Source organism: Neodiprion virginianus, chromosome 3 (assembly GCF_021901495.1).
Source record: "Neodiprion virginianus isolate iyNeoVirg1 chromosome 3, iyNeoVirg1.1, whole genome shotgun sequence".
NCBI classification, from domain to species: Eukaryota; Metazoa; Arthropoda; class Insecta; order Hymenoptera; family Diprionidae; genus Neodiprion; species Neodiprion virginianus.
In genome coordinates this window covers 18,092,047-18,115,277 of record NC_060879.1, presented here as the reverse complement: position 1 = coordinate 18,115,277, position 23,231 = coordinate 18,092,047, and the positions used below count along the sequence as shown (strand labels likewise).

Genomic DNA, 23,231 nt, shown 5'->3' with positions numbered 1-23,231 from the left:
CTACACTTAAAGCTAACACTAGATACCACTGGAGGTATCCTCGCGTGTACAGAAAAGTGTGGTGGAAGAGTGCGATAGAGAAGTTATGCCATGTACAACCTGTCTCTCTCACTGTACAAAGTTGTCCGATACATTTCCTCTCAACCAATAAAATTCAGAGTGAGAGGGACGAATTATCTAGGCTATGGAGGGTAGTGGTCATCGACATATAGTCGATGGTAGTGGTAAGGAGAAGTATCTCATATGGGTTATCAACTGAAAACGTGTCCGCCAAAAGCAGCATATAGGGGTTCAAAAAGTGACCACGATGTGCGCTCATATGCAATAAGGGTACCAATCTGATTGGCGCTTAGCAACCAGCGTTCAATCAGGATTGGCGCTTTTTGGAACTTTTGCTGCAGCAACGCCATCTTGATTTGCCTCTACTTTACGGACACTTTATACCAGCCCCCTGACATTCACCACTGCTCGTATGCTGAATATTAGAGACCGCTGCTGCCGTCTCCCACCCCAAGCGCTGAGACAGAGAGAGAGAGCGCGCGCACACGCTGGAATAGAGAGAGAGAGAGAGAGGGAGATCGCGCGCACTATAGCAAACGAGCACTATAGCCAAAAAGTGTCGGTTTTTTGGTGTCGTTTTTTTCCGCCTAGCCCCTACGGTGAACGAGCGATAAGGAACTTCGTTCCAAAAATTCTACGCGTTTTGACCCGTTTTTTAGTTCCTCTACGTGGCGGTAGTAGACTTCTGACACGTTCGCTGCCTTCGCTGACCGCGCGCAAGCTTGTCAGACAACTACTAGCGCCACTAGTGGTGGAGATTTGCGGCAGAATCGAGGGACATTTTGCGAACCACTTTTAGCAGCGTGTGTCAAGGGGCTGCTTTATACATACTAGGTATACATGGAGACAGTCCGCCCACTGAGTCCGCCTTACCTCCACCACGGTCTTACATACAGGTCTTGCAAAGAAGGTAGTGGGGGTGGCTCATTTCACGGGCGCTTGTTTATCTCACTTTGTGGCCGCCTGGTCGGCGTTGTGATCGAGGGATGGATAATCAACGCGTGCGCAATGCAGCGCCAACCTAATAATAATATTATTATTGGCACATTTTCATCCCTACCCCACGTACATCCCTAGACAGCAGCGCTCCGACATGGCTATTCCAAACACTTAAAACACGGACAACAAGAGAACCACGCCGCTCTGTAGAAATTGGCTTCGTTGCAAGACTTGTATGTAAGATCTTGATCTTCGCCCACCATACGTTAGCTACACCACGAATCACTGTCACATAATTCATACAGAATCGAACTTGCATTTTGTTTCGAACCGAAAACAAGGTAGCCGGAAGTGAAAGGCATTATTATTTATTACTGTACAGTTTTTGAATAGATCATTACTAAAGATCTAATTTACACTTTATTCAATCACACAGTGGTTTGCATATTTTTCATAGAATAATCGTTGTTAATTCGAATTTTGCATTATAGAATATCAAAATATGTGAATATAGCCATATCTCTGCGTACGTGGTGATTTGTGTGGCCATTGATAGAACCTCTCCTGAGGAGCCAACTTTGAACATGTACTACTGGTGGTAGCTCTACCTTTGCCGGCGACCATGCGAAAACCATGGCCGTAGTGATGAGAGAGCGAAATATATATCTCCGGGTTACCCCGGATACTCCGTCTCTCTCACTCTGTATTTGATTGACTGAGAAGAAACGTATCGGCCAACCAGGATGCAGAGCGAGAGAGACAGGTTGTACATTCATACATGGCACAACTGCTCTATCTCACTCTTCCGCGTCACTTTCTGTCACGCGAGGTTACCTCCACTAGTATACGCTCTAAGAGGGCCAATGAGAGGCTAAGGCCTCTCTCAAAGGCAGCGGTTCAGCGTATAGGCCCGTGAGTCAACGAGTCCGACCAGCGTATAAGCCTAGGAATAGTAGGAAACCAGATTGTTCGGTGAACGGCATTTCGGTTCGCATTCGGTCGTCAGAGCACGAGGTAAGGTAGCTTGTTGGCTTTAATAGGATTTCTCACAAATCCGATAATCATCAGAATCCGATATTGTTTTTCTTTTGAGATTTATAACTTTCGCAGTTAATAAATACACATATTTCCCACAGAAAATAAGCAATTATGGGCGTGGATGTTGAAGTTCTTTCACCTGGAGACGGTAATTATATTCACGTTCATTTTATTTTCCAACGGTTATTCTAAATTCAGCAAGTGTTTCTCATTTCTTTGTTTACTCATTCATTTTTCTGCGTTCTTCTCCACTCGTCTATTGCGCAAATACTTTCGAGCATCCGAACAGACCAAGCATTATAACCAGTTCGCGTATCGTTGCAAATTTGACGTGGATAATAGAAGTTGAAAACTAACCGCGCATGTGTGTGATGACGATATCCTCCGATATATCACTGAATTCAGAGGCTATACGTATAAGAAATAAAAGGGAAATTAATATTTCTGTTTCTAGAATACCTCGATTTTTCCGTAAATAATTTTTTTCCCTTTTCCCCCTTCATGATGCCTTGCACGCACATGCTTTGACACCACAGTATTTTTTCAGGCACAATTTTGTTGCTGTATTTAAAAAATCCCGTAAAAATACGACCATCTCCATAATTGGTGTGGTGGTTGAATACAGGAATGAAAATCTATCCTTGTCATGCTTCTGAGTTCCGTTTGGTGTTCATTCTATCCTACATTGTATTATAATTTTTTTTTCGATTATCGAATTTGCAGGTGGATCGATTTTTTACACATGATAAAATGTATTTCGTTCATATAAATCTGCCGATTGAACTCAAATAATTTTTTTGGTGGAATTTATTCTTCCCTTAAGATGTGCAAAGCGAGGTTTACTTTTACTTCTGGCCAACAATGTACATTATTCATTTTCTCTCATACGTCACAATTTCAATTATACTTTCAAAGTAAAGTATCAGCTCTACACTGTCATGTACAATTCACGAGACTGTTGATTTCAATATTCTGTAATGCCCATGTACTTTTATCTTCTATTTAGGCTCGACCTACCCTAAAACCGGACAAACTGTTGTGGTCCACTATACAGGTCAGTATTATTACACGTATACTTATATTTTTATATATTTTTTTATATTCATATACACTATTCACAATACGCGTATGCACTGTTTGGGTAAAATTATTTTTTTCTTTAAATTTTATTGAAGTATACAGCAAAATAGTTTTGCAAAAGTCCACGAATTGATACCGCAGTGAATAATTATGGAAGCATCAAATGAGGTTGAACTTCGTAACCTTAATGTAATAAATACAGTGCATGAAAAGAAGTACAGTCAGTACAGTGAAATTATTGTTACAAGGCGTACAAGTTTACAAAAAAATTTGAACATATAAGTCGTTATTTAAATAATCATTTAGTTTTATTCTTTATATTTTTGTTTGTTGTCTAAATCTCGAATAGTTCAAGTAACCGAATTTTGTGTGCACATTTTGTTGCATCAAGGTTACAAACTTCAACCTCATTATTGAAAGGAGTTCCCAAACAGTTTTCTGGCGAACTATATATTGTTTTTAAAAACTTCACCATTTTGTGCATAATTCCACGTTTTTGTCTTCGTTAATATACTTGCAATTTATTTAAATCCTATGCAAGATTTCTTTATGTCTGCGATGTTACTAAAATTGAAATTATTTGAAGCGTGATCCATTTGTTAGTTTCATTAATGGAATGAAATATTTGTGCTTATTAATACTTCTAAATGAGTTTCGTAAGTAAACCTGCATTGAACAAAGTGAAATATAGTTGAGTAGCTGAAACAGTGTATTTTGGTGCTATTACTTTTCTGAATTTACCACATGGAGTAATTGTGGAAGAGAAGCAAATTATACGTATTTTGTTTCAAATTTTATATCACGGTTCCGATATTGTGATTTTTTTACATTTTCTCAATATTGTCTGATAATTTTTCACAAAGATTAACAGGTATTCAGATAGTAACAGTAAATTGTGCACTAAGGAAAAAAAAGTAGATTTTTTTACGCTGAGTGTAAATGTTTGCAATATGAGATGTAGATGAGCTCATGCGCAAACTGAAGATATATATTTCAAATATGCAAGGCAAATAAAATTTTAAGCATAGTGTAAAAAAGAGTACTTGTATTTACTAGAATGTAAAAGTGACCTGTTACACACTCCAATGCCCTTCTTTGTTAACATGGGTAAAGAAAGATGCGTATACTATAAGGGTGATCCTTAATAAGGTTGTTTTTGAATTCTTATGTTCCCAGGGGCTAAAATGCTTTCAAATTTATAAAAAGAAATTTTCTGAAAATTTGAGCCCTCTGTATAAACTCAAAGATAATCTCTGTTGTGATCGAATTATCTTATGGAAATAACATGGGAAAAGCTTTTTTTGCTTTGTGAAATCTTACAAGTCATTGACGAATATTGTAATATATTTTATGATATAGTTGTTTACATAGTAGCTACACTTGACAGAATGATAATATTACATAAATTAAACTTTGAACGTTAATTAATATATGAACGCTTTTATTTACGAATCTTATGCATCAAAGCTTTTTTATAGAGCATTCAATACTTTACCAAAATACATATTTTCCATTATTGTCAGTATATTCGTCAATGACTTATAAAATTTCAAAGCGCAAAAAGTTTTTCCCACGTGATTTTTATAAGACAGTTCGATTACAAAGAGGACTTTCTTAGAGTTGATATGGAGAACTCAAATATGCAGGGAATTTTTTTATCAATTTGAAAGCGTTTAAACCCCTGGTAGCATAAAAATTAACAAACAACCCTGTTAAGCTCGACCTTAGTTTTGCAAAATAGTGTTGCATAAAACTAGTTTTAGCTACTTAATATTCAATTTCGTACAGATGGAATAAATTTGCCAAAAAAAAAATACGCGAGTTTTAAAAATATGAATGTTTTCCTTCATTATAGTCTACTGAATTTTAGAGAATACCAAGGTTGCAGAATAACGAGTTTTTGGAAAAATGCACCGTTAGATCAGAATTATGAAGTTCAACCTTATAATATGGTATTAGAGAAACAAATATATATATATACATGTATGTATATGTATAAATTCCCACAATAAACTAGCAGAATTGATCCAAAAATATTATCCAACTCTACATTTTTATGGCAAACTAGAAAACCGCGGAATTTGTGAGGATTTTTTTTCACAACATACGTTTACCTTTGTATCAGGTACCCTTACCTCTGGGAAGAAGTTTGATTCGAGCAGAGACCGTGGAATTCCCTTCAAGTTCAAGATTGGTAAGGGTGAAGTGATCAAAGGATGGGACCAAGGAGTAGCCCAGATGTGTATCGGAGAACGCGCTAGACTTACTTGTTCACCTGATTTTGCCTACGGTTCCCGAGGGCACCCTGGCGTATATCCTTTAATATGATATATTGTCACAATTCAAGTCTTTTATAAAATTCGATTGATTTTATTCTGATCTCTCACCTCTCGAATAAGCTTTTCCTTGCTCATAATTCAAAAAAAGTTTATACAGATGTTTTAATCAACATACTAGTTCTTTGCTGGAATAACTATTGCTAGTCATGATTTTTTGTCTGAAGTATCAGAGCTGTGGTTTCCTTCTGTAAATCTATGACGTTTCATTCCTGCCATGTGATGCAGGCAACAAAAACGGCACATCATACAAGGTTTCGTTGAAATGGCAAATGGCGAGTTGATTTTTTGATGTATTCGAAAATTTCTTGGTACACTTACTTTAGACCATTCGATATCTAATGAAACAGGAACCAATATTCAGGGCTGAAAGATAGAATAATGTTTTTTCAGGGAGATAATCGTATGTACATGTAAAGTTTCTTTCACTTCCATTTCGAATACTAATGTACGGTATATTTTTTTTTTACTCCCCTGTTGATTAAATTTTAAATATTGATCATGATTACGAACCTTGACAAAAGCACACTATTCCGCCAAATGCGACACTCATATTCGACGTGGAGCTGCTGAAGGTAGAGCCATGAAGAATGAATTTACAACCAAACACATCAGATTTAATCCTGGCGCACAGAAACAACGTTGAAGAATGTTCGAAACTTTGTCTTAAAATAGCATTTTGAATTATGACAATTAGTTAGATAATATCCATCCACTTCACTCCTATAATCGTTTTATCAAACTTAATTCAATGACCTGTTAGCTACGACTGCATATGCATATATCTATGTATAAGTATAAATTTTGTCAAATGGTATCTAATGAAACTATTACGCGCCTGAAATCTACCTTGATCGTACACGTGTATACATTATTACATATATATTTGAGTTTCGCACTCAAAGTTGTTCCACTTTCAAACCAGGTGGCATTTAAATCTAAAATTTCTTATTCGTATTTGTGATCGTGGTGAGAAATAATTTGTGTCAATTCACTGTGTTCAACTCATACTATTTTTCATGATATAATAAAACACAAACTGTGCTCGTTTCATTTGATTATTTCAGGATATCTACTGTCTGAATTTTTTGTACAAATTATTTAAATATGGATGATATTTACCATATGTAATATGCAATAGACATAATTTATGTGATCAAATTCAATAAACAATCTGCTATGTTCAACTGAAAAGGAAACTGAATTTCATCTGCACCTTCACTACAAAATGAATCTTAATTTTTATTATGTATTACACTCCGTTACAATAAACGCTAAACAATCCGGAATTCTTACACGTTCATTTTTATTGGTTAATATCAATTAAATTAAATAACAATTCGATGAATATACATTTTACGCATAGCAATATCTATTTACCTACAACTTGGCGAGAAAATCTTTGGGTTCTCACAGAATTTTTTAGTGATACTGCGATGCAGAATTAGGAGTTGTCAAGGAAATGGACTTTTAATGCAATTTACTCACATAGTCAGGGATTTATCAAAATCGGTAATCTGTCATAAAAAGTTCCGGTGAAGTAATAGCATTTAAGTAATTGACACACTTTCCGCCTTGCCAAAGAGAGTTAACAGAAACGAGTTACATGCCTTTTGATTTGATATTATCCATGTACCGTAACTAAAAAACATCAAATGTACATTATTTTAATTTTGCAAGTAACAAGCGGTGATATTTTTTAGAACTAATGTTTTATAACTACTTTTTATGTTGATGATGTGGCATAAGTTCCAATATGCATCTCTTTTACGTTATAGTATGCTACAGCTCCTATATTGCTCAAGTTTTGGTTATTTCAAACTACATTTGAGTGTTAAAGTTTGTGTATGTAAGCGACTACTGAAAATGTATTTAATTTAATGTGTTCTATTCAATGCAGTATTGGCTGTTATTGGTCATTGAATAGGTATGTACATACACACGCAACTTTAGAGTATCATCAAGTATTTTGTGTTCTACAGTTGTGATCGCGTCCAAATGAACTGTAATTCTTAATGATAATTAGTATTCGATCTATTATCTAACGATTCGTATTGAGTGTAATTAGTATATTCAATACCTCGTTTTTAGAAATAATCGAGTTTGATCACCATAGGAAAATATCTTGATATTCAGGAAATTTGTCTGGAAAAATTGTTTTCGAAACCATTTGAATTAATACCTTTAAGTTGTACTAAAAATTACACAACTAGCCACATAGCAGTAAACTCTAAAGATTATTTTAATCATTTAAATTATTGCCCCTTTTCCCCTTTTCAAATTCATCGATTGATTGGAAAAATTCCTTAGAAATATTAGAAACATTATGTAAAAATACTTTTAAAAAAGTCGAAATTTTTTACAAAACCAAAATTCAAACTAATTGTTCTCTTAAGTAATTATAATATCGTAACTAAATGGTAAATTAATGTATTTCATTTCTCGGCTTACATAGCTATCTAATGTTATTGTTGTTAATGAAATATTTTAATTACATATTCCAATAACATAGATAATGGAGTGCTGTAATCTTTATTCGCTTGTGAGGAAATTATTGTACGGATTAAATAGGTATATGTGTATAAATTATAAAGCCGTCACATGAAAACGACCGTACTTCAACTAATTAGGGATTGTATCAGTTGGATGTATGGTCATTGAAAAAAAATTGATTGCAGTCAAGAATTAGAACTAAAGGTAACGAAAAGTTGATGAAATAATTAAATCGATACGGTGCAACAAATGACTTTGTACGATTTTAAAGCGTACAGGAATTGTAGTATTATTAGAAATGGAAAAAGTTGAATTAATTAAAAACAAATAAAACAAACCCCAGTATTTTAAATCTCTGAACGATAATCAAATCAGTAAACAAATAATTCTGGAAAATGAACTTCATATGCCGGTGTTTGACTTGGCTTTGCATCAGCTGGCGGGATTCCTGGTTGAATTGGGTTTCTTGGCTCAACTGTGAGCGTATTAAATATTTCTGATAACTTGTTTTGCAGCATGTCATGCTGAAACATGAGAAACGTGTAAGATCGTTAACATTAATGATCAATTATCATGATAGGTAACAAGAAGTGGAAGTCTCTTTCAAGCGTCATTGGTTACTCACCTTTGGTTGTGTCTTTACAACTAGATCCTGGAAAGGAGCAGTTCTGAAAAGCTGCGAAAGTTGCAGACGCCTTTCTTCTTCAGCTTCTCTACGAGTCTCTCCGCTCTCTGTTAGAATTCTCTTCATGCTTTCAAACGTTAATTCTTCGCCAGGCAATTTCTAGAAATCACGATGAGGCAACTTTGAGTTACTAATGCATTGGCGCAACTCAGCAGTAATAGTAAATTGAAAGTATATTGTACAAAAGAAACGACTCTATGGGAAATTAAACTAACAGGATCTATTTCAGCGAAGGGATGGTCGCTGGTGGAACTGAGCAGGGTGTAGGTAGATACATCGTTATGATTTTCATGATTTAGAATTTTGGAACTCTCCCAGCTGGATTGGTTTTCTATAGCCCAGAGTTTCAGAATCTATTGATTCGGGATTAATAACGATATGTCACGACTTTCAATAGTATATGGGGTCGAAATGATAGCTGTACCTTTTGCACACCAGGAGATGAACCAGCGCTATCGAGTTCCGCTCCACCAGCATTTATATCAGCCATTGAGCTTCGGCCAGTGCTGTCTACCCATGAATGTCTACGAAAAATAGTTATTAATTCAAAAACATGGGGTTCAGACTTCGACAAGATAAGGATCAGAAGTCATTCGAAAACAATAATTAGAAATTTTGGGTAACATAACATAGGTTACCTATGCTGAAGAGAGCTACTGCTGTATCCCGGTCCTTGCTGTAACTTTCCAGTGTCTAAGCCTGCTCCCTTCAGACATTCGCTTACAACAGCTTGATCGATGATAACTGAGGGTGGCAGTCGCGTTGAAAGTTGAGATTCACCATCGTAACGGGATTTGAGCTCAGGCAAAAGATGCACAGCTTCTTTCTCACGTGCTTCAACCAACTGCAAAAGATCGTTTCAAATTTCAAGCATTATTTGCAGTCTCGACCACTTTTTTCACCGAGCACATGAAACTTTTTGAAGTCTTGCCAGTTCATAGCACTAGTTGAAAAAACTCCATTTAAATAATTTAGTACAATTATTTAGAAGAAGGTCCATTTTTTTAAGTAAATGCACACTGGAAAAATAATGGTTGTAATGAAAAAATATCAGTGACGAAAAAGTTGTAGTTTTTAATCAACTTTCCTATGGGGAAAAAAAATATGCTATCAAACTTGAAAAATGATTTTTCGTTGAAATACTAAAATAAAACTTTCCTCTTCTAACACTTAATGCTCTGCTGTAGAATACACAAATGTTTTGGATATATGTGTATATTTAAAAGAAAAAAGTCTCCACAGTGTTACAAAGTTTAGTTCCAGAGTAAAAAAAATAAAGATCCTGCAAAATTATACAGGGTGAATGTACTTCGGGGTTGGGTGAGGAAGGAACTGCAGTTGGCTGAAACTTCGCATTCTTGTATTCATACTTCGTCGCATTACAATAATAGTATGTGATTACAGACCGAATTTTTCGATGTGTGCTATTACACGTAGACGTAGATTTAGAGATTAGAGTACTCTATCAATAATCGCTCACTATTATTGTGACGAAGTGGAGCCAAGTACTGTCTTGTCAAAAACATTTTTATGTTAGCCAACTATCAATCATTTTCTATTACCACTTACATCACATAAATTTTCCTGGAAGAAGTTAGCAAGAGGTACACTTTGAATTGTTTCATATTCCATATGATTAAACAATTTTGATTCGTTTCTCACTTTTGCAGGAAAAAAATAATGTTAATGTTTTTCGAAGAAAAATCCCCTTTTCAAGGCAGTTAAAAACATGAGAAGAAATCAGTGTAAAAGTCAATTAAGAACTACAAATTTTCAACCCAACATTTTTTCCTGTGAGTTATGATTTTCAAGGCAGAGTTACTTGAAAAGGACACAGCATTTTCAAAAGTTCAAATTTGAAGATCTGAAAAAATAAAAAAAAAACTCTTCTCAACTACTACTACAAACTGGCAGTTTAAAAAACTGGGCAAGATTATTGAAAAATGAGATTGATGCAAAAATAGTGAAATTGAAGAAAGACGACTTTTGAAAATAGATTTTTGTGAACTTACAAAGAAAAAAATAAGACTCACGGAAGTGTTACAATCATTAATATTCTTCTTCTGAATCAGATTTCTATGAGAAAAAATATGGTATTGGAAATATCTTGAACAGGATGAAAATTAAACTTTACCTTACTCGCATAATCCATGAGGGACGTTATATTGCACACGTACGAAATGAGAACCAAGAGGGACATCACAACTGCATGTAGATTGAATTTAAGGGAATTGCTAATTTGTCCACTAGTGAGAGCCAAGTCTTGCAGGCTCAGTACAAGTCGTAGTAATTCCAAAACGGTTTCTTCAGTTGCGAGTTCGACAGCAAGTAAAGCGAGTGTTGTGTACACAGCTTCGATATTTTCAACTGTATTGCTTGGTAGTTCTAATGATTCATATAAAGCCTGATAAATTTCTGGGCCGTGCTTCCGAACGAAGATTACATCAGGTCGTGAAGATTTTTCAATGACAAGTTCCAGATTTCCTATGTTGACACTGAAAGAATTTAATTTTAGTGAAGTGGCGTTGTATATATAAATTCAACTATTGCTTACAATTTATTGATAAATCCAAGTAGAATAGTATTTTAGATGGAGCTTCATGTATGAAAATGAATAAGTATGTACAACTTACGTGGGTGTCGCTAACTTGTCAATGTTGCGATGCCTGTCGATCAGAGTGTGCAGAATTTTTTGCACCAGCAATCTCATTTCAGGATCCGGTGCCAATGACATGCGTAGCAGGGGTTCCAAGAAACTTATTGGAAATGTTGTATTCAAATGAATTGTTTGGTACTTTGTGCCGACCTGAAAGTAAAGTGGGTTTAAAAAACTGTAGTTCAAGACGCTGCACAGTGCAGACTTTCATTCCTTAAATGTAGTATCTATGAGAAGATGGCTGAAGAAGTGGGTCTATCTTGCGAATTGATATTTTGTCAACTAATAATGCTATTTGATCGGGGCGTGTTTGATTCAAGAATATGTTGACGAGCTTTGCTAACATTTTTTTTAGACTTGAATGAATTAATGTGAAGCGTTACTATTGATAATAACGTTAAAGATTTTGCTCCCGACGTGTTTTGTGGTTCCCACAATATATCGAAAATGGCTCTGTAATTCAAATTTGAAGATAGATTCTTAGAATATCTCACGCATTAGTTTTAATAAGCGTATTTTTGTAGTTGATTAAATTTAAAAAGTTATGAATTGTTGGCAAAAATCGAACTACAATTTCAAACGGTCACTATTTTTGTGAAAGAAGAACGAAAAACTTTCAGATCACAGCAAAAAATATAAAATATCCAGCAGTGCTGTCTCCAAATTTAAAGTGAATTAGTTGAGCCATTCATGAGATACCGTGAGAGCCACAAAATGTGTCACCGAGTGAAATGATTCATGTTATTGCTAATAAAAATGCTTCCTATTAATTGATTCTAATAACGAAAACATGTGAATGAAGCTTAATCTACATACTTTTAAATAAAACTAATCCCAATTGAATTGGATATTTGGTGGTTGATATAAATTCATAAAATTTACTCACTTTTTATACCTATTTTTTTCAGTTGCCTACTTGTATGTATCCCCCTAATGGATAAACTATCATCTTACCTTGAGTAGTGATTTCAAAAGAATGCTCTGAAGTAAAACGTCTCCCTTTCCCACTGAAGCTGTACTGTCAGGTTCGCTGTAGGGAACTTTGCTCATGATAAACATCATTATTTCAATTTTCTGGTAATCAGGAAGATGATTTGCAAATTCTCCTAACGCATTGATCAGTGCTTCTTGGTAGAGTTGTTCGTCATTACTTGATGGCAGGTTTCTTGTTACACTTACACGAAGGTGCGATAACAGGGAATTTATAATTTCCAATACAGATGGACCTAAGATTTTTCAAATAATTTACACTGATTGTTAAGTGTCTTTTATCTTCACAAACACGCTCATACTGTGTGCTTGAATTCCATTAATTTTCTTACCAACACTCTCCCCAGCAGCGATCGAAATAATCTTCGATAAAGTATCAGCGATACTCGTTCGTATTTTTGGAGTAGATTTAGAATTCTCGTCAAGATGAGTCATTAAAGCTTCAACGACTGTGTAGGAATATTGTGACTGAAAAATGATATCAGATAATAGCAATGTGATTTGGAATAAAAAATTTCTGGTCTAATGGAAGAGACTTACCTGAATGGAAAACATGATGATACGGAAGGTGTGGATTGCGAAACAGTTGGGAACCCAGAGTTGATGCAAATCCAAATGCCTGGACAAGAAACGATTGGATTCAACACTTTAATTATAATCGACAAATTTGTGTTTGCAGTGAAGAATTACATATATAGTAAGAATTACCTTAACACTGGTCTAATTACGCAGCGTATATGTCCAAAGGAAGCACGCCCAACTAATTCACGCATGCAACTTTCTGCAAACTGTGGCGGATCTGATCTCTCTTCAGCTGGACTTTCTGGGGTGGCATTCTCTTTCTCAAAATATCTATTTGACATGTAGTTCATTAAAATTGGAGGTAATCAGCATTTACGATTTTAGTCAATTTTTATACATCACACTGCTACTTACCTAGAATTTTGCATATTGTACAGCAGTGAAGGAACAATTTTATCCATATGTACAGGTTCCCAAATATTTTCTACTAAATCATCAGATAGTGTTTTTCTTACTACGCCCTGTGAAAAAAAATTCATCGTGATATCCTGGATGTGGATTTTTTGGAAAAAGAAGAAATACGAAACTGACTGTCCGATGAATTAAAACAATTTTTTTTACATTCGTACCTGCAGCCCCTGTATCCCGGCAAGGCGTATTTGTTTGCGAATTGCCAAGTCGTTGTGATTGGAGTGGCACATTGCAGAGAACTTTGATACAAAGAAATCGTAACGTGTGTGATAAGACGGCGTATCCTCTTCGATGTTGGCAAACCTGACAAACTAGGAGAACGAAGCATTTTGCTCAACTGCATTAAATCACATAGTATATGTTCCGCTAATATATCTACGCACAATTTAGCAAAAGTTAGAGAAGCCAACCCCAAGATTTGCGTGCAAACAATCAGATGCACACAGGATGCAGCATCAAAAATCCCAAACAATTATCACTGTTGTGTCTACTTTTGCGTACAATATATTTTTCAATACAAAATTAACAAGAATGTGGTCTTGATATAAATAATTGCATAGATACACTTTCCGAAACCATAATGTAAGAGTACTAGAAGTTTCAATCATTGAAATGAAATTGATCGGAGAAATTTTCAATTGTAGAAAAAGTAACAAACGACTCAAATCTTGGTTGATTTGTTTTGTTGATTTATTGTGTATGTTATTCAGTTGAGTATTAGCTCAAATATAGTTTCTTTGAAAAACGGAAAATAGTGAGAAAGGAGATAACAAAAATATTTTGATTGTGACATTGCAATGTTCGAGACCACATCCTTGTTACGAGTGCAACACAATACATTGACACATCTAGAACAGATCTAACCACTTACGGATTGTGTAGCCAATATTTGTAGTTGAGGTTCTGACGATTCTAGCAGCTTCTGGACCATCTTCAAAAAACTTTCCACAAACAGGTTTAAAGTCTGAGCATGACAAGCAACCAGAAGTTGGTCCATCGCCTCCATAGCAATGATGACAAATCCATTGCGCCGTCTGTGTAATAAGTAAAAATCATGCACTGTTAATTGGTATTGATAAATAATGTCGTTTTATTGTTAGATGAGATCAAGAATATTGGTCGAATTTCATTACTGTAAACCTGATTTCAAATAGTTAAAATTACTTCTAAATGAGGCAGAGCAAAATGTGGTACATATATACATGTAAAGAAGGAGAGATTCAGATTCAAAGTCGGATTGGATTTCTCAAGGTGATCTAAATTTAACGTTATCTGGTAGTATGTGAGGGAAATCTCACACTCAGTCGACTCTACCCAGATAGGAAAAAGATTTGGAATAAACTAGTTGCATGTGCAAGTGGCGCTAATTTTTACAACCTACTTTGGTGCAACCTGGATGATTATAGAAATCTCTTGCAACAGTAAATTATGTTACTGGTTTATAGTACCCAATAAGCAAACAAATTTGAAATATGGAAATACTTTGGATTTTCGAAAAATAGAAAAACTTTCAGTACACAAGTAAGATTCAGGATATTCGTATGATTTTATTGAGGAGGTTGGTATATCAAAAATTAATAGTTTTTATTACATCGGTTACAGTGTGGTCGCACATAAAGTATTAATCAGATCAATTTATTTTTAAGCTTTTTTGTTTCAATAGTAAATTGAATATTGTTATTTAATTTGATGATCAAAGTCAATGTCGATGGAATCGTGAAAAATTCTGTAATGATACTAGTATGATGAAAAACATGGTTGAACTGGGATTTTAGAGTATTGATTTTTAAATAAATTGAATCGTTGTACGTCGTATGTGAAATTGAATCAATATACCCCATTTTCGCTGATTTAAAGTGTTTTTAGACGAAGAATCATTATTTTGAGCTCTTGTTTATAATTCTGCATATTTCTTGCATTTCCTGGAGACTCACTGTAGCTTAACAATGTACAAATTTAATAAATGATTAATGTATGATTAACTCGTAATAAGATTACAGAGAAAATATTAATTTACGATTGACAAATCTCCTTAACGACTTCACAACGTGACAGAATGTGCAAAAATTTGAGAGACTTTCAGGGTAAATTTTGAATTTCATGACATCGTCTGATTACTTCAAGTACTCTGTAACTCGAAGGATACTATGGGGACTTTGGAGGTTTTTGGAGAACAGGAGTCTAATCTTACCTAGTAAGTTTTACTTACCGGTAAATATCTCTGGAAGCACGTTGAAACAAGTATTCCCCAATTCGGTCCAATTTTTCAGGACTGCTCAAGGAGTAAAATGTTAGCTTTTCCATATTGTTTTTGACCAAGCCATCCTGCTCAAGGAAAAAACAAAAACGTCGTCATCATCAACTTTTGTTAAGATTGTTCCTTAGCAAAATAAATTATTTTTTATTATTAGCATCTATATTGTCCTATTTGAACTTAAATTATGCAAGCCCCAAAGGCTGTCTCGAACAGATATTTTTGGCATTGGACTGTGGTATGGTGTGATATTTTTAGAAAATTGTCCACTGATTGACAAACAGTGAACCATACCAATGACAAAAAAAACAGTCATTTTTCAATGCTATAGAATACATTTAAAATTGTTTCAAAACAAAAGTTAGAAGGATGTAAGTGTTATGCGAGAACATCAAGGAAGAAATATCCATGATTATTTGACTTCCGTTTTCAAAAACCATAGATGATTCTCAATTATCAAAAAAAGCTTCGCTTCATCGGCTTTAATTCACTTCTCCTCCATCAAATAAAACAAAACTATTCTGTAGGTTCTAGTTTTATCAAATTTGATATCAGATACAGGAATTAAATAACGTAAAAGGGCATAAATTGCATAATACAATTCAGATGTTTGGAAATTTTTGTAAGAGACAGTTGGGTTTGTTTGAGAAAGTTGAAAAATAATCGAGATTTACTATGAAGTTGAAGTTTGTAACGTTCACATAATGTAACGATACATTTGTAGAAATAACGATTATTTTGCAACTTCATGATTGACCGGAAACAAAAAATCATTAGAAAGCAAATTTTACTCATTTTGAGCAAACTGAACTCCCTTGACTTCATTATAAAATTGCAGAATAATAAGTAATTATTGTTTAGATTCGAATGTTTTTTGACGTCAACATTTCTAACTTCAATCATGTGTTTTCCTGAACAGTTTAGTCAAGCTCTATGAAGTTAAGCCTTCCCATAGCTCATGCAAAGGATAATTATAGATACTTTCGCTAAGCCAATGACAATATAGATGTGATTAATATGATCATACGCCATAAGGGTGTGATTAAAAGAAATGTGGATAGATGGAAAGAAAACAAATAGCTCGTTTTAGCACGAGAGAAAAAATGAATAAATTAAGGAGTGACTCGGATTTTATTTCATGCGGTTGTTACTTAACACTGTATTATTAATCATTGTCGCTATTGTGACATTCTAAGTATGAGTGACTTACACATGCGCATATCTGTTATCAGAAGACTTATTGCCTTTAGACTGATCGAGGGTGAAATAAGATTCTCACCTGAGGATTGACTGGGAAAATGTTATCCACGAGTCTTTTGTACCTTGGGCGTAGGGCCGAGCAACACCAACAGCAGCCTGGAAATTGGTAAACAGATATAAGAGGCAGGTCAATAGATAGCTCGGTATAGATGACACACGCAACGCGTACGTATATCTCGCGATATTTTTTTACAGAAATACTTCAGAGATAGCAACTGTGCATCTATTACCCAGCATGTCACCCACTCCGGAATGGCGACAATCTTTTGTTATATTTTGATCGGGATTACATCTATTTTCGGAATTTAAAAGGCCCTTTCATTCTTCTGCACTAACAGAGGCTCATCGCTTTTCAATCGACTACAGATCTCGATAGCTCGAAATGCCGACGTCCTTAGGTAATCGAGGAGTGGTGGGGAGTCGCGATTCAGTACATACACACACACATTAACACATAGGAAACGCTGCCGTAAGGCGCTGATGCATTTTTGCCATTTTTGCATAGTACAGTGCACGAAGTAATAATTGGTAATAATATTACTTTGTGGTACAGTGGATCTAGACACGGTCTTACATGCAGGTCTGGAAACTCTGGTGGTGGGGGTATGTCCTCTTATTGAAGCACCGGCCGTTTCGCCCAGTGACCACAAGTGTCGCTGCGATAGAGGGATTCAGACTGTGCGAGAGAGATGGAAACAGTTTGCTGACTGTCCGTGGTTTTGAAACCTGTTTCCGTCTCTCTCACACAGCCTGAACCCCTCGATAGCAGCGACACTCGTGGTCACTAGGCGAAACGGCCGGTGCTTCAATAAGAGGACACTCCCACCAATGAAATTTTGAGCGAGTTTCCAGACCTGTATATAAGACCGTGGATCTAGGAACAGTGTCGCAGACGCCATATTGAGGAAATACAAACCCCAGAATTCAAAATTGAGAAATATCACTTTTGGCGTTGACTGAGGTTTTGATGGTTACGCATGATGCGGAATTCATACCTTACATTACTAATAGCGCATCGCTCTTCTGATGAAAAATAAACATTATACAATCAAATTAAAGTAATAACAAAAAGCGTACAGCAATAATTTCGAAACGTGTATCCACTTACACATTCAATTATCGCCCTAGGCGCTACGTTCGGGCGGAATCAATTCCGTAACATATGAAACCATCTTTATGCGAATGTTTCTTAATAAAGTTTTTTTTTAAATCAATCGAGAGCCTTATTTTTTTGCACTTACGGGTAAAATTGTATTAAATATATGATAAATATTGAATAACAGGTATACATACTGTAAATTTTCTTGCAAAATTTCAAGACACCATGTTTAGTAAACTGTATTAGATAAACGTATAAACGACAAAGTAGATCCAAAGATAGTAATATATGAATGTAAAAATATGACGAAACAATAAAAATTTGCGTACATTGTAGGAAAATGTATAGAAATAAAATTATGTAAAATTGTGATAAAAAATGTAAACTATAAATATACGATTATTTACGTGTATAGAAACTTGTTTCGGTGTAAATCTCAATAATAAAAAATATTGTAGAACAGTCGACACAGTGAAATTGAATAAATGTTTATCAGAAATAAATTAATTTAAAAAGAAATATTAAAAAAAAACTAAGTTTTCTTCTGCGAGTTTCCGAGTGAGTTTCAAGTATCACAACCTGAACCGTTCTGAAGCTGGTATGTAATTTGTCTAATATTTTGAAATTCGCGGGATCGTTTTCCTAAAAATGGCGGAGTTAATCAGTACGGGGTACGCGCTTAGGCCACACTGTTCCTAGACCTACTGTCAACTCAGTATCAATCAGTGCCACGTCGGATATTTTATGTACCCTTATTCGCATGTACAGTTTGACCAAATTTTGAACGCGCCGGCCATTAGAGAGTGCCCTTCTTCTATACGTTTCATAGCACACGGTACTCGGCGCCTCACTCAGCCGAGTGTTGAACTCCCCCTCTCTAACTCAGCTCCTTCAGGCGCCAATTTCAAATTCACAAGAAGGCAGAGACTAACAACCATTTGATATTATGAAATTTGTGCATATGCACATGCATACTTGGGCGTTTTGTTTTCCGTAACTCTTTCAAATTCTGTTTATAAGCACCGGAAATTGTTTTTTTTTATTTTCTTATTGACATGTTTATTGTTTTGTCGACTACATACAAGAATTTCGTACTGTTATCTATGACTGAATAAACATCGTGTGAAAAGTGATCACATCGGATTCATTAAAAACTACGAACAAGCGCGCGGTACTAACTTCGAATTTCCGACCATCGGTGTCTTATCTCAAAATACTTGTCTAGGCAGCTCGTCCACACCTATGAAGTCTATCCAGAATAAACAGAAGTACCCTGTAGATTAACAGGTGCTGATATACTCAGTGTTAATAGCCGATGGTGACGACTGCGTGTATGAAATGAGAAATGATTATAATCTGTATCGTGGTAATTAAGATGTGTACGTAAAGAAAGTGGAATGTGGACACAATGCGACATGAGAAATGTTAAAAGCAAGACGAAGGAATCTGCGAGAAAGGGGAAAATATCCATGGTCCAATCGATTACATTACAGGACATCAGATAGCGTACCTACATTCGATGTCGCTACAAAAAAGCTATTCGGTATAGGCTGGAAGAGAATTAATCGTCAAGTAAAGTAAACAAAATACTGGAAATGACATATTGTACCTGACATTTATTGGTACCTGAAATGAGACTCGTTGGTCAATCTTTCATTTGCCACTCATGCTAATCTGACTCTTGCACTCACACATCCTTTCTTGCACACTCATTCACAAGAGTTCAATTGTTATTCTTCACATATTCCTAGTCATATTTTCAGCGAACACGAAAAGTATGCTTGCATTGGTAATTTTTGTAATGAAGCCCCTGATGTGAATGAGGAAAATGCTGTTTACGAAAGGAAAAACTAGGACTATTTGATGAATTAGTGTACCAGGTAATACTGTCTACATGTGCCCGTACATATATGTATTAGGGTAGTCCTTATTTGGGGTGTTTTCGAATTTTCCTGCGGACAAGGCGGAAAAAGTTTGCAAATAAATCAATAAAAAAGTACGCGAAACCGGGAGCCTGTAAGCCAACCCTAAGTACTCCCGCCAAGGCCATGAATTTTCCCATGTAATTTCAATGGGAATTCGGACTTACTGCACTATTATTTTCGCCCCCGTCTAAATAGTATTTTGAAAAATCTGAAACTTGGCATATGTCTTTCCTATATTCATAGATATTCTACAAAAAATTGGGAGACTTACTACGATGAAATTAAAAAAATACCAGCGCATCAAAGTTGTGTCTTAAAGTAAAAAATCACCATTTAACGAAATAAATGAGTTAATAAATAATATTAAGCAATTAGAATCTAATGGTTTAATATTATTTATTAATCCATTTATTTCGTTAAATTAGAATGTAATTGTTTAATATTATTTATTAATCCATTTATTTCGTTAAATGGTAATTTTTTACTTTAAGACACAACTTTGATGCGCTGGTACTTTGTTAATTTCATCGTTGTAAATCGCCCAATTTTTTGTAGAATATCTATGAATATAGGAAAGACATATGCCAAGTTTCATATTTTTCAAAATACTATTTAGGCGGGGGCGAAAATAATAGTGCAGTAAGTCCGAATTCCCATTGAAATGACATGGGAAAATTCATGCTCTTGGCAGGAGTACTTAGGTATTTGCAAACTTTTTCCGCCTTGTCCGCAGGAAAATTCGAAAACACCCCAAATAAGGACCACCCTAATACATATATGTACTGGCACATGTAGACAGTATTACCTGGTACACTTCGCAAGTGAAACTAAATTTCTAAGACTTAGAGCTGATTCCCGACCAATGAACCATGAATGGTAACAATTGTCGGTATAAGAGAAGTCATCCCTGATCGAGTCGGTTTGTCGATATGACGAATTTTGACTAAAAAAATTGTTCGCAAGCTTTTGAGAAGACTTGATTTAATTTCACTCTTACGTAATAAGGGATATTGATTTTTGAGAGTGCTATCCTGAAGTGTGCAATTTCCACGTACCAAATTTCCGAGTAATGGAACTTTCCACACTCTACACAATAATAGCCGCTTTACTTTTTATCACACTTGAAGCGACAGCGCACAATATCAAAGAATAGATCGAACGGTTTAGCAAATTTAAATTACATTTGCACAGACACGTGCAACTCAAGTACAAAGTATTTTCAATACGATTGCGGTGGTGGAAGAATGTTTTTCCCAAAATCTTCGTACATCCTCTCTACTGGGCAGTTATTAATTGTGAATTGCCCTTTCAAATGATTGTAATCCTGTTAAATGCTGGAGCTAAGAAAAGTAATGCGTTTAGGCATGCAAAGCCTGTGGCAGACGAACGTAGCGGTGTAGAATGCAGAGTCTTCTATAATCGATATTACAGACAATTAGTGTATTGAAACAACATTATGAGGATAGGAAAGAGTGGTGGGTGTTCTCAGAAGAATACTTAACTAATGTAGCTAAAACAAGCAATGCAATACGCCAAGAATAGGTAATAAAGTTACCAATTTTTAGAACGTAAACGATTGAAATAATAAATATCACAAATAATTAAATATATGATTGAGTTTTTATTGATCACTTTGCAGCGATGTCTAAGTGATAGATTTTTTCAACATGCGTAATAAAAATGCGTCCATATTTTTATGGACCGTCAAAATTACGGCTTAATTATAAGATGTAATACCCCACTGACATGTTTTTGATTTGCACAAAACTCATTTCCACGTTGCAGTTTATTCACCGTTTTTCCGAAATCAAAAAACTTCTCATTTATACCTTACCAATGGCAAACATAGATAAGGATTACATAAATAATTACCGAATGAGAGCCTAAATATATTTCCGTTCGACACTTATAATAGATGTTGCTACGTGGTTTATGTTTAACGAGTTTGTGTTTCAAAATTACAAATTTTACTTGAACTCAATTTGTAAATTATTTTCTAAGCGTTTAAAGATCCAATCCAGTAAGTAGCAGGGCCAAAAATAAGATAATTTATTAACGCATATCCGTTGCGCCTGTTGTTATGCTTTTCAGTGTTACTCACATCCAGGATCAATGCACTTCTGTATGACGGGTTCGAATACACCAGGCGCATCGGCTTCGAAGCAGCACTTAACTAGTGACATAACTAACAATTCGTCATTAATATGTATTTGACTTGCGCGCCTGTCGCGAGAAGGGTGTCGAAATGAACGTCACTCGGGGTGGCGTAGAGCGTCGCAACGCCTCTGCTCTACTAACCTGCATAGCGTTCGCCAACCCCCTCTCGTACCGTTGAAGCCTGTGATTTGTGACGTCACGAAGTGCTCAGGCTCCTGTGCGCAGCATACGAAACCGAGGTCACGCCTAACGGTAGGAAATAAGAATTCGTCAAGGTCGTATTCAACGGTCTCTCGGGGTTGGTAGCTATGTGTTGGCGCGTTGCTTTTATTTATTATTCTGTCTATGCTACAACGTTTATATCGAGTTATTCTATAGAAATGTCTTATGGCAATTGTACACAGGGTGAATTACACCTTAACTTATCCTAAACGCGAAACAGTCCGTGCTCTTGATTCAAGCAATCGGAATTACAGCTCATATTTAGGTATAGCACTCTATATCGCCATGGGTATGCTCAACGTTAAATATTATATCTATGATGTTGGAGATTGCCGTGGCGGGATATAGTGCTCAATTTAAACATAAGCTGTAACTTTTGGTACTTGAATTAGGCACACAATCAGGATCGTTTCGTGTTTAGAAAAAATCACGGTATAATAATGTAATTATCCGCCTGCACGTATGCAATTCGGAATACATTTCGGTTAAATCCGCCTGCATTTCGGCAATTGAGAGTACATCTGCACTCTGATTGCCTGTCCATTGGGCGTTTTGGCAAAATAACCAAATGTAGTCGCCGTAGCTTGCTGACCTAAAATGTGTTACGCAATTTTAAATGCTCATATTAGCATTAGTGTGAACCCATTTGCGAATAAAATTCATTCAATCATATTCATTTTAATTCCCTCTGATCCGAAATCTCACAAATTTCAAATGACGGGTCATAGCAACCTGTTACAGTAATTACGGTATCATATTTTTAGAGTACGTAGTGTTTTACTGTTCCTACAGAGCGTTGGTGACTATACTTTACTTTATAAATTTATATCCCAGTCTTGAATAATTTAGTGACAGTTTGTAGAATATGAATCAATGTAATGCGGGGCTCGCGCTGAAATTACATATTACGAATATTTCGCAGATACGGCGGTCGCTATGGAAACACATTCGGACGCTGGAGGCAGGTCTCCTTTAAGCGTCAGATCGACGCCTTTACCAGAATATAATACATATTTCATATATACGCGGGTGGGCCTTATTTAG

At 35.5% G+C, this 23,231-nt stretch overlaps 2 protein-coding genes across 4 annotated transcripts; one reads left to right on the top strand and one right to left on the bottom strand.

Annotated features, from left to right (window-relative positions):
• The first annotated feature begins 1,865 nt into the window (after positions 1–1,865).
• Positions 1,866–8,112, top strand: LOC124301301 (peptidyl-prolyl cis-trans isomerase Fkbp12). The gene is made up of 5 exons (XM_046756190.1): positions 1,866–2,013; positions 2,136–2,185; positions 3,044–3,091; positions 5,243–5,429; positions 5,983–8,112. Exons 2-5 carry the CDS (start codon positions 2,149–2,151, stop codon positions 6,038–6,040), a joined length of 330 nt encoding a protein of 109 aa, XP_046612146.1. The 5' UTR covers positions 1,866–2,013; positions 2,136–2,148; the 3' UTR covers positions 6,041–8,112.
• On the bottom strand, positions 6,144–22,095 carry LOC124301297 (protein EFR3 homolog cmp44E). 3 transcript variants are annotated; one of them, XM_046756184.1, is made up of 16 exons: positions 21,910–22,095; positions 16,804–16,880; positions 15,480–15,595; positions 14,142–14,304; positions 13,429–13,581; positions 13,214–13,320; positions 12,986–13,129; positions 12,818–12,896; positions 12,610–12,745; positions 12,242–12,513; positions 11,265–11,437; positions 10,766–11,126; positions 9,270–9,475; positions 9,056–9,155; positions 8,572–8,730; positions 6,144–8,470 (listed from the first exon to the last, which is right to left on the bottom strand). In XM_046756184.1, the coding sequence occupies exons 1-16, from the start codon at positions 21,989–21,991 to the stop codon at positions 8,318–8,320; spliced, it is 2,481 nt and encodes an 826-aa protein (XP_046612140.1). In that variant the 5' UTR covers positions 21,992–22,095; the 3' UTR covers positions 6,144–8,317. The 3 variants fall into 3 exon arrangements, with proteins under 3 accessions (XP_046612140.1, XP_046612142.1, XP_046612141.1); XM_046756186.1 differs by lacking the exon at positions 21,910–22,095 and adding an exon at positions 17,015–17,304; XM_046756185.1 differs by lacking the exon at positions 21,910–22,095 and adding an exon at positions 17,121–17,304.
• Positions 22,096–23,231: the final 1,136 nt, after the last annotated feature.

What these genes read in the sequence shown, in the direction of transcription:
- LOC124301301 (XM_046756190.1), top strand. Translation starts at nt 2,149, where the DNA reads ATGGGCGTGGATGTTGAAGTTCTTTCACCTGGAGACG. An exon ending in AGTTCTTTCACCTGGAGACG is followed by an intron (nt 2,186 to 3,043) that starts GTAATTATATTC and finishes TCTTCTATTTAG; the next exon opens with GCTCGACCTACCCTAAAACC. An exon ending in TCCCGAGGGCACCCTGGCGT is followed by an intron (nt 5,430 to 5,982) that starts ATATCCTTTAAT and finishes ACAAAAGCACAC; the next exon opens with TATTCCGCCAAATGCGACAC.
- LOC124301297 (XM_046756184.1), bottom strand. Translation starts at nt 21,991, where the DNA reads ATGTCACTAGTTAAGTGCTGCTTCGAAGCCGATGCGCCTGGTGTATTC. An exon ending in TCATCATGTTTTCCATTCAG is followed by an intron (nt 12,746 to 12,817) that starts GTAAGTCTCTTC and finishes ATCATTTTTCAG; the next exon opens with TCACAATATTCCTACACAGT. An exon ending in CGCTGCTGGGGAGAGTGTTG is followed by an intron (nt 12,514 to 12,609) that starts GTAAGAAAATTA and finishes GAAAAATCTTAG; the next exon opens with GTCCATCTGTATTGGAAATT.